The sequence below is a fragment of the Erpetoichthys calabaricus genome, chromosome 10 (genome assembly GCF_900747795.2).
Source record: "Erpetoichthys calabaricus chromosome 10, fErpCal1.3, whole genome shotgun sequence".
Taxonomy (NCBI): Eukaryota; Metazoa; Chordata; class Cladistia; order Polypteriformes; family Polypteridae; genus Erpetoichthys; species Erpetoichthys calabaricus.
In genome coordinates, this window is record NC_041403.2 from 59,201,591 (window position 1) to 59,212,463 (window position 10,873).

Here is a 10,873-nt window from a genome sequence, read left to right on the forward strand (position 1 = left end):
TGCATGCACTCCGAGGTATGTGTACACGTGGGGAGCTTTAAATGACCATTCATTGTCTGAGAATAATGGTTTGCTGGCAGGTGTCTAGCGCAGTAAGTACTTCAAATTCTTCAAACAATAACTTGGAAATGTGAAGAAGTTGAATTGTCATACTTTCTTGGAGACCTCTCAAACAGTTACAACACTCTGAATTTTAAGAGGTTCTTATAAATGCCTCCAAAGCCATCCAAAAAAAAAAAAAAAAAAAACCATATACTGTAACAAAACAAATTGGAAACGCAAATCATAGCCATAAAAAAAAAGGAAACCCTTCTCACCTACAGTAGATTAGAGATTGTCTTATACTTGATCCTTTCAGTTAATTCACCCTGCACCAGAAGCAAATACAAGCCTAGATTTATTACCTCATATATAAACCTGAACTCTCCAGATGTGCTGAACACAAAAAACTCTCCCTGTCTGGTATATTTTATATACATCTATCTATCTATATAACACACAGTGCATATTTTGTATCTCTGTAGAGCAAATTAGAGTGAGTAAGCTTGTCTGAAATTAAACAACAGCCTTCTAATAAATTTATAATGTCAATGACTACAATAAGTTTTCATTTGCATTAAATGACTTGATTTTGAATAATCCAACTATCAGGTCAGAAGAGATCCAATTGTGTTTAGGCTTTTTGTGAAGTGACAACATTTTGACTCCATTATACACAAGCCTACCCACTTCAAGTTATGCAGGGAAGACAATCAATTATTTTCAAGAATAAACAGTTCCATTAAACTCCAGTTGTATTGAATACTAAACAAACAAAACAGTCTGTATGAAGCCTTTTTAATAAACTTTAATTTGTAACCATAAAAAGGGTTGGTCATTATTTAAAGAACATTTTCCATGTGGTAGTACATGAAAACATAATAAATAAACAAGTGGATAAATAAAAATAAATATGTATTTCTTTAATATACAAACCTACGGTATGAATGCAGCTGAAAAAGTTTCTACTGATTCAAGGGCAAAATAAATAAGATTTCCTCTTTATATCCCAGTCAACAAACTGAAAATTGGATAACATCACATTCCAAGTGGGAGAAGATTAGATCAGTGAAATACGAGCCAGGCACACATACAAAAAAAAAAAAAAAAAAATAATAATAATAATATTTCACAAGTTGGATCCACAACATGAAGTCATTCTGCAGAACTTCAAAGCCCCAGTGTAAGAAGTTTCCACATAGCACATTCAAACATTAACGGCCCAGTTTACCCTGACAGAAGCGTGTCTCAACTTCTGTGGCAGGCAGGATATGTCGCCTATGGCTACATCCTCGCCCTCTTCTAGCCTTGACCTAAAGTGGTATTCCATCATTGCTGAGCAGTTATGCAGGACGCATGGTGTTAATGCACATGGCTTATCACTGAAAGGCACTTTTTCCATTTACATTCATTTACAAAGCTTTTGTCAGCAGTCTCCTTGGTCACCTAATTTTTGTAATGAGGCATTACTTGTTTTCCAATAATATTGTCTCTCAAAAAGAAAAAAAAAGTACACATCATACATTTAAAATAATATGTTGTGCAATCTGCCAGTCATGTGAAGTCATTTTCTCTTATAAAACTAATGACCTTACACATAAAAATTAAGTTTGAAGTTAAACCAAATCTTGGTAACCAGGAAGATTTCTTAAATCTTCAGCATGTACTCAAGTGCCTGGCTCAAAGGGTCTTCATTCACAACGATGGGAAGAACAGAGGATTTTAGTTGTGTGCACATCAGGAAAGACAGTAGTGATCTTGCAGACAGTAATTACTATCTGAAAATTAAAATAAAAAAAAAAAAAAAAATACTAAAACTGATTTGCACCATAGTCCAAGTGGCCAGACACTAGCCATGATGGTCGCTCCATTGACGAAGCAAAAGAATAGAATAGCAAAGACTGGGAGAATGGGGAAGGAGCACAATCCAGGAGTCATCCCCCCCACTGGACACTCTTCAGTCAGCCTAGGCGTCAGCTCTGTGCTGCAGAAGATGCAAGATGTACTTGAGTCGGTGCCACAACTCAGGGGAGCAGCCTTCTGTAGCCAGAGTGCTCATCTTGTATGTGAAAGCTACCCGTTCCTTGTTGATGTAAGTAAGCAAGTATGAATCCTCAGGTTTACACAAGATAAGTTTGGTGTGATCATTGTAGAAGTTGACCTGAAAAGAAAACCAAGATTGTGAATATACATCCTTGCATTTTTGGGAGCTGAAATATTTGCGTAAAACAGCAGAATGGACACGTCAACATACAGCTGACTTAAAAAAAAAAAAATAATTCTAATGAAATGGAATACAGGAAAATTTGAAATGAAACTTAAAATATCAATTTTGTTAAAGCAATTGGTATAAAAATGCAGGAAAAAAAAAAAAAAAAAAAAAAAAGGTTTGCTCTCACCTGTAATGTACCATTGCTAAAGAGCATCACCAAGGCATGGTCAGTTTTGACCCACTGAAGCAACAGTAGATTTGAAGAGGCTTTGTCTCCATGACACTGGAGGTCACCTCCCTGCAAGAAAGACCACCGGATGTTTATTAGAAAGTTAAGCCCACTCAACTACAAAATGAAAAATACAGCAAAACACCAATCACCAAGAACAGCTTTCAAGGGGGAAATAAATAAACCACAATTTTAAAAGGTGGAAAGAAAAAATAAATAAAAGATGGCTAAGGAAAACAACCAAATAAACAAAGTGAATTTGTAGCATTTATGTTGTTTGTCCATTCATTCATTTTTAACCCATTTAAAGGTTGCAGAAAAGTAGGGACTAATCTAGCGACATTGGGCCCAAAGTGAGGGACAAACCTTGGATAGTGTAGGTGACACAAAGACGGGCAAGTCAATTTAGAGTTGCCAAACGCTCAGACGAGCGAGGAAACTGTAGTAGCCAGAGAAAAAACTCTGACATAGCAAGAATATTTGATATCCACACAGGCAGGAAATGTGTGTGTGTGTGTGTGTTTCATAAAGATTCAGACCCAAGACTGAAGCTGTGAGCTACCCGTACTAACTAAATGCACCAGAGTGTCCCCCTCTAATACAGATATATATATTTATAAAGAGACAATTGTCTAATCACTTGTACATGTAGAACCGTAAGTCTACACAATGTGACTTGTATACTGAATACATACTTGAGATATGTACGCGGTATACATAGGAGTCAGACTGGATGACACACCAATCCATCATTAGGCACACTCAAAAGTATACCAGGCCAATGTAGAGATCAAATTGATCACATCTGTGGGATATGGCAGTAAGCTGAAGTACCCAGAGAAATTTCAAGTGGATATTAAAAGAACACACACTCCATACAATGGGCAGGCCTCTCACTGCCAGGCCCCACTGTTAAATGATGCACTAGTCTAAAAAGCGCTTATATTGGGATTTAAAAAAAGTACCTCCATAAGATTCTGTTCCATATAGTTGGCCACATATTCAACAATCTGCATTTGGTTAAGCAGCTGTTCTGGTACAGCAGAAGCCGAGAAAGTAAAATGTTTGCTGTTGGTCAAGTAATAATGGACAGTTCTGTTATGAGAAAAAAAATAAAATAAATAAATCGATAAATGCTTTTCTATACGTTTGTATAGTAGAAAAACTTAAATTCTTAAAATAAAAAAGCAAAACAAAAAAATGTTCCATCCCAGCTCACCTGCGGTTGTCACAAAGGCTCAAATGTGTGCCCTCATTAAACAATACCCCAATATTCTTATTAGATAGCTGGTAGCCAAATCCATATTTGTTGGAATAATCAACCCATTTGGTGACCCATACGAAGGACTTGGGCCTGGATAAACATGAAGAGATCTTGGTTGCTATTTTAAAAAAAAAAAAAAAAAAAAAAAAAGGAGAGAGAAACAGAGATTAAAATTTGTGGTGGTTTTGACAGTGAACTATGAGAACCACTGTACTCTGTGAAAGTAACAAATCAAATCACCAAGGCTGCCAGCTTACCAGAGCTCATTGTAGAGAGGCAGCTTTTCAAAACTTTTATTGCAGATTCAGCAACAGCAGTAGCAGTTAGACCATCTTCACAAGCTAAGAAATAAGACCAAAATCTAGTTAAAATAAAGTGTCGACATTAAAAAAAAAAAATCACTTAGAAGCAGAACATTTGATCTGTGCTGTTCCATTCAGAATAGGCAGATTGAAATTCTTAGGAGTCTGCCACAGGAACGGCATAAAGTCTTGTGCACTTCAAGTCAGTGATGCACATCTAACAAATACACTAACTAACCTTCACTGCTGCCTGCCACAAGGCCTTTAAAAGAACGAGACGCTGACTTTCGGGATTCTTCTTCTGCTTGCGTGTTTAATGGAGTGGCATTGGAACTAGCAAGCTGACCGCTGGGAGGAGTTCCCTATAAAATTTGAAAAGGAAAAAAAAAAAAAAAAAATTTGTTGAACCTGAAAATGAGCAGAACATATCCATCCATCCATTATCCAACCCGCTATATCCTAACTTAAGGGTCACGGGGATCTGCTGGAGCCAATTCCAGCCAACACAGGGTGTTAGGCAGGATACAAACCCTGGGCAGGGCGCCAGCACACACACAAACTAGGATATTCTACACCAAGCAACAGACTAATGGAATCTGGTCGGTAAAACAATGCTGCAATGAGGCACACAAATCCTGCAGAATGCAAATGAATGATGCTTACCTCATTTCCTTCAACGGTCTTGTAACTCATTTGTCGACTGATAGAAGTTTTCACTAAGCCAGTCACCAGCTTTGAAAGGTCATCACATTCCTCTGTAGGATTTTTCTCAGCTGAAGAATGGAAAAAGAATAAGTTAATAAGCAACAAAAATGAAATAGTTGAGGAAGCAAATTACAATCCACTCTGTCCTCATAGGTGCATCCAGTCTGATTAAGTCTCTCCTAAGGACCTGTGGAGTTTGCAGGGTCTCCCTGAATCTGTGCGATTTTGTTTTTCTACTTCATGTTCATTCCCATGTCACAAGTATGTAAGGTTAACTGAAGGCCTTGCTGGCCCAATGTGGACATACGTGTAAGTGTAAAACTGGTGCACAAACAAGCAGACTCTCTGCCTTGTGTCCACTGGCATCAGGATAGACTCAGCCCTATTGTCACTATGAATTGAAATAAGTGGGTTTGATAATGGATGGCTGGGTGATTAAAATGTCTAAAAAGCTATATTAATTGGTAAAATGCTCATAGAAAACACATACCTTTTGACTTTTTGCCAAAAAGACTTTTTGCCACCCTGGAGAAAAATTTCCTGGCAGGACTCGGAGGGTTTAGCTCTGGTACCATGATACAGCTACTTGGGGGCAACTTTTCAGGGGTATAGCCCTGTGGAGAAAACGCCAAAACAGAAAGAACTAAGCAAGAATGTAATATGCTAAATATGCAATGTAAGACATGCAGCAATATATATATCTCAGTTGCATTCCTAAAGTGTATGAGCTTCCACCTCCAAACATTCATTAGAAGTTAAAAGGCATCAAAAGAGGAATTTCAAAAGGAGAACTGAGAAAGGTTCTTGAAGTTGCAATGTTTGGCATTGTGAGAGACATTCTAGTAAATCCAAGCTTCTTAAGGGTCATTTTTACAACATTCATATCTTTGAGGAGCTTTTGTACCTTGGTAAAGAACTCATGGTTGACAATTTCCTCCAACGTGAGACGATCGGCCGGACTACGCTGTAGAATTCCTGAAATGAGCTTCTGAGCCGGAGCCGAAAGAAAATGAGGCAGGGTATACTCCACTTCCTTGATGCAACGGTAAGTCTCTTTCAGATCGGATGTCTCAAAGGGAGGATTTCCACATAGCAACGTATACCTGGAAATTCAATAACAGTGTGTCAGGTTCTTCTAGTCCAGTAATGTATTGTGATTGCACACATGAACTTTTTCCCTTTTTCTACTAATTATAGATCTGAAAGTTGTTAGTCACTGCAAACAGCCAGTATTGTGACCTCAATGGAAACAAAAAGAGGGCGGCAAAGAACAGGAAGCAGTTGGTAACCCAGTTACTTGCCCCGCGCAAATTAGAATTGGTGGCTGTGGATCATCATTTGCTTCATTCTGCAGGGGGCCTAGCATATACTGTAACAATGTTATGTGCCATACAGTGCAATACTCACATGACACAGCCCAGCGACCACACATCTGACTCCGGTCCATGCCCCTGTCTGTTTAACACTTCAGGTGCCAGGTAGTTAGGAGTGCCACAGATTGTTCTAGGGCAAAGAGTATTCAAATCAAAGAGTTAATACACGGTATGAAAAGAATAGATACATACAATCATTAAAAACACACATGGTACACATAGGTCTATAAGAAATACCTTTTCCTTTGTTCCACTGGCTCAAGCCTGGCAGCTAATCCAAAGTCTCCGATTTTCAACTCCATATTGTCATTCACAAAGAAGTTCCCTATTGGGTTGGGGAGGAGGAACACATACAAGTTAAAATATATTTGGCACATACCTGTAATTAAAAATTTTCCTTCTACTTATCAGTTTTAAATAAATTTCTCATTAGCTTTTAAAACTACTGAGAAATTGGATCACAAATCCTAAGGTATATCATGTAATAGGCACTTCGCCGAGAGTAAAAGAAAGCCCCACTCACCTAGCTTGAGGTCTCTATGAAGGATGCCTTTGTTATGGAGATATTTCAGCCCTGATATGATCTGTCTGAGGTAGTATCGGACTTCAGGTTCTGTCAGTGTGTGCCGTGCTTTCCAGATGTGTGCCAGGGACTGGGAAAAACAAAACAAAATCCCCAATGAGTAAAATTTATAAAAATGAAAAAAAAAAAAAAAAAAAAAAAAGGTTTTTCTTCATTTCCCTTGTAATTCCCCCCACTCGTAACTGCCAACACAAACTATCAAAGTGAAAGAACTTGCGCCCACCTTTCGACTGCAGATTTCCAGAAATATGTAGATGTTTTCGCCATCTTCAAAATAATGTGAAAACTTCACTATGTGTCTGTGATAAAGTGATTTATGGAGCTCTATTTCATTGGTGATCTGTTAAAAATAAAATCAAAGCATGAACAATGTGTTAACAAAATCAACAACAACAGCTAGCTATAACTAAAGACTACTTAAAAACACTTCAAAGTTAGAGCTTTCTAAACAAATGAACAGCAGAAATGAAAACTCTATTGCTAGAAGTATCCATATCTATCCTACTACCCAGGTATGGTCAATTTCTAGTTTAGATGGCATGTTTGTGGTAAACACGATTTTAATGAGTTTTGCAGGAACAAAATGTTTTTTTTTTTATACATTTTTATAAGTATTTGTACAGTTACCTTGAGATATGCTCACACCTAAACTAACTTGCGTAAGTGTGCCCTGTGACACGCCATCACCCTGCCAGTCTGCTCTACTTCCATAGGAAACCTATCATGGAACAAACTCAGGTTTCCAGTATGAAGGGAAGATGTGTATATTTGGGCCTGAAAACCCATTCTGGGTTAGACACGACTTGTTCTCAATGTTCTCTGGATAAACTGAGCCTCAACAGCAAACATAAAATTGACAAAAAGAGGATCCAGATATTGACAGAAGATGTGTAGGTTTGGTTAGGCCCTGTATGATTAAGCGTGCCCTGCAATAGCCTGGCACGCCATTTGTAGTCAAGGTCTGGATGAATAGCCCCCAATTCACCCAAATATTTGTGCAACTGCTGAGGAAAAATCTGAAGCGACTGGACTACAATTGCAGAAAGTGAATGGTAGAAGAGGAACTTAGTATTAAGCTTAATAAACATACAAAAATATTCTTTGCTTAACACACTCTAGTTTATACAGTATTGCATTGTTAATAAATACATAAATAAATAAATACACAAACACTTGGTCATACCTTCTCCCTCTGGTGTGGTTTTGCAACTCTACTCTGTGGTATAACTTTCACTGCATAGACTTTATTGTTGGCGAGGTCAGTCATCTCATAACATCGGGCAAACCCACCCTAAAATAAAGGAATACATAATTCTGTATTCATATAGTAAAACACAAAATACCATAACACTTAGGGGAAAACACATTCATCATGTAGGCAGAAGGCACACACCAACCAAGTCATACACAAACAAAACTTTGCCCAAATAAAGTCCCACAAATACTGCAAACGCCAACTTACATAGTGCTGTAATGACACAATGATATTCAACAATAGACAGAACACCCCCCACCCCCCACCAATCACCAGTTTTGACAAGGCAAGAATAAGGCAGTGTGCTAAGCAGAATCAAACTGGCACATCAACGGTTTGTATTAATAAAGAAATGGTCAAGACAGCCACTCTTTGTCATCCTTTTGCTGCACATGCACACACTCAACAGCCCATAAGAGTCAATGTTTTCGGTTAAACTACATGAAGGGTTAGCATTGCCCTACATTTTCCAAACAAAAGCATTAGGCTTCTCACATAAAATCTAATTATTCCCATGGTTCAATGTAACCAGACAAGATAAGACACAGGGCCACCTTTACCTACTAAACAGAATAAATAAAGAGTTGGATGGACCAAATGATTTTTGATTTAGGAATCACTCATTGTCAGTTGCTCAAAAACACATGGCAAAGAAAGGTGAGGTACAGTAAGGTAGGACTTATAATAACCTCTTAAAAAGAGGTGGAAGGCGCTTATAAGCCTTTTCAACTTTACTAAAAAAATTGACTTTACATTCCTGTTCCACTCCAAGTCTCAAAACATACAAATTATGCAAAGTCAACCATTTGCAAAGCACAGCTCAAAACGCAATGAGGAGCCACCGATGTTTTGAATAGTTGGTGATTTGCATGGGGCAGGTCCTAAATAGTAGCACACAAAAATCACACTGTGCAAGATCGACGCTGTATTTACATTTTGAGAGATAACGATCGATCGATCTGTGTAGAACAGCTTAGACATAACCCAGAATTTTCCAGCGTCTAGTCAAAAATGACTCGATATGCTGCGATATAAAAATAGATCCTGCATGATAAGCCAAGGCAATGCAGGCCCGTGGTGGCGGAAAGGGGGGTGGGCTTGGAGTCATGCTGCAGTACCTCTAAGCAGCTGTTCAGAGCTTTAGGAGGAGGAAGTTTCTAATTTCCCCCCAGCGGCAGACACGTAAATCATAAATTAAGTGCAAGTCCGCTGGCTCAAACGCACCAAACCAGCCGGACAGGGCGGCAGGCGGGCAAAATGCGCCAGTCCATTCAGCCGGCCAGCAAACGCTGATGCAGGAGTGAAAAAAAAAAAAAAAAAAAAACACACACACAAGGTATTCAGCCCTCAGGTCCCGCATGGCACGCAGTCCTCACACGCCCCGAGTTTCGTGTTAGGACAGAGCACCGCGCCTTGTGAGAAAGCGATGAGTCACAAGCGCGCTCGATGAAACCGGCCAAGGAAACAAGGCAGACAGGCACCTGGGCTTGAGAAGGGTAACGGCAAGGTAAACCGGAACCTAGGCTTGGGAAGGGCAACGAAACGCAGATAGGCACCTGGGACTTGAGAGGGACAACAGCAAGCGCGGCTGCACCCACATTCTCAATGCGAGAAGCACGACCTGATCGCTCGCTCGCTTCCATCCCAGGAGTGAGCAGCCAAGTCTGTGTCTAAAAATCAAATCGACCGCAAACCGCTGATAACCTCCAAAGAAGTTGGCAACGCACTGGTAACATTCCACATATGCTTTATATGGGGACAAATGCAGCAGTTTTTAGAAGATGAAAAAAAACAAGGATGAAGCCTGTGCGGAGGGTAAAAGTATTCCATAAATCCACACAGCCAAAAGCGAGAGCCCGTTCTGAAGCTCAGCGCAAGGGCCACACAGAGAGAAGGGCTTCGGCGCTCTCGTGAATACCTTTCCCAGTAGTTTTCCTTTGCAGTAACACCTTCCAGACTTGGGGTCTTGAACAAGTGGTGCCAGTTCAGTCCGAGGGTTTTCTGATTTTCCCCGAACCGGCTTAGTCTGTGTAGCCAGCGCTGTCCGCTCCGTGTTTTCTTGGAAAAGCCCACCCGGGTTCATGATGTGGCAAGTCTGGCGTTGCGAATGAGAGAAACACGCTGAATCCATTCATCAATAAAGTCCGAGATCCACGCGGTTGAGCGGCTTTGCTTTTCTGTCTGTCCGCGGCGCTTTTTCTCACACAATTTTTCTTCCGCGCGCTCCGCCCTCGTCTCCCAAACGAAGCAGAGTCTGACACACACACACGCTGCAGCAGGGGATTCCTGACGCTTTTATCTTACAGTCTCATACGTCACTCCAGGGGGATAATACGAAAACAGAAAGGAGGAGGAGTCACGACTTAAAGAAATACTGATAAGACACTGCTTTCCATATGGCTCAGGAAACAAATGTTCCTATACCGATTTAACGAAAATGTACCAAATCGTAGGTTGCAAAAAAAAGAAAAAGAAAAGAAATTAGTGTTGCCTTTCAAAGACATGTTTTACCGGATCGGTTTTTATTTTTTTTAACTATACGAAGCCCTTCTAACTATGAGATGTAACGGGAAACAGTACTATTTACTTTGTTTGTGTCTTCCCCTGGTCGAAATAACTATTTTGGCTGAATTGTTCACAACAAATTGGCCTCGAGCGTGCGTGTGTACCCAGCATTAATAAGTCTCCCTATTTAGTGCTACATCTTTCCCTGCACATTTTTTGGCTACATGTACAGTAAGTGTGTGTAGGAAATCGGACTCAGACATTAATCATTTGTTACGTATTATTTATTTCAAATCAGCGTAGTGCATGGCAGGGGCAAAGTTTTTGTGAAGGACTGGACACGTTATAAACTGTTGCTATTAGACGATCCACTTGCATCATCATGATCATTAATAGCGAATACACC

General features: G+C 39.7%; 1 protein-coding gene across 1 annotated transcript; it reads right to left on the reverse strand.

Annotated features, from left to right (window-relative positions):
* Positions 1–831: 831 nt before the first annotated feature.
* Positions 832–10,241, reverse strand: plk3 (polo-like kinase 3 (Drosophila)). Its single transcript, XM_028811305.2, has 15 exons — positions 9,881–10,241; positions 7,891–7,998; positions 6,931–7,047; positions 6,648–6,777; positions 6,362–6,449; positions 6,159–6,254; positions 5,656–5,854; positions 5,242–5,365; positions 4,710–4,819; positions 4,285–4,408; positions 4,002–4,085; positions 3,700–3,862; positions 3,446–3,575; positions 2,439–2,549; positions 832–2,200 (listed from the first exon to the last, which is right to left on the reverse strand). Exons 1-15 carry the CDS (start codon positions 10,091–10,093, stop codon positions 2,006–2,008), a joined length of 1,992 nt encoding a protein of 663 aa, XP_028667138.1. The 5' UTR covers positions 10,094–10,241; the 3' UTR covers positions 832–2,005.
* Between the last annotated feature and the right edge of the window lie 632 nt (positions 10,242–10,873).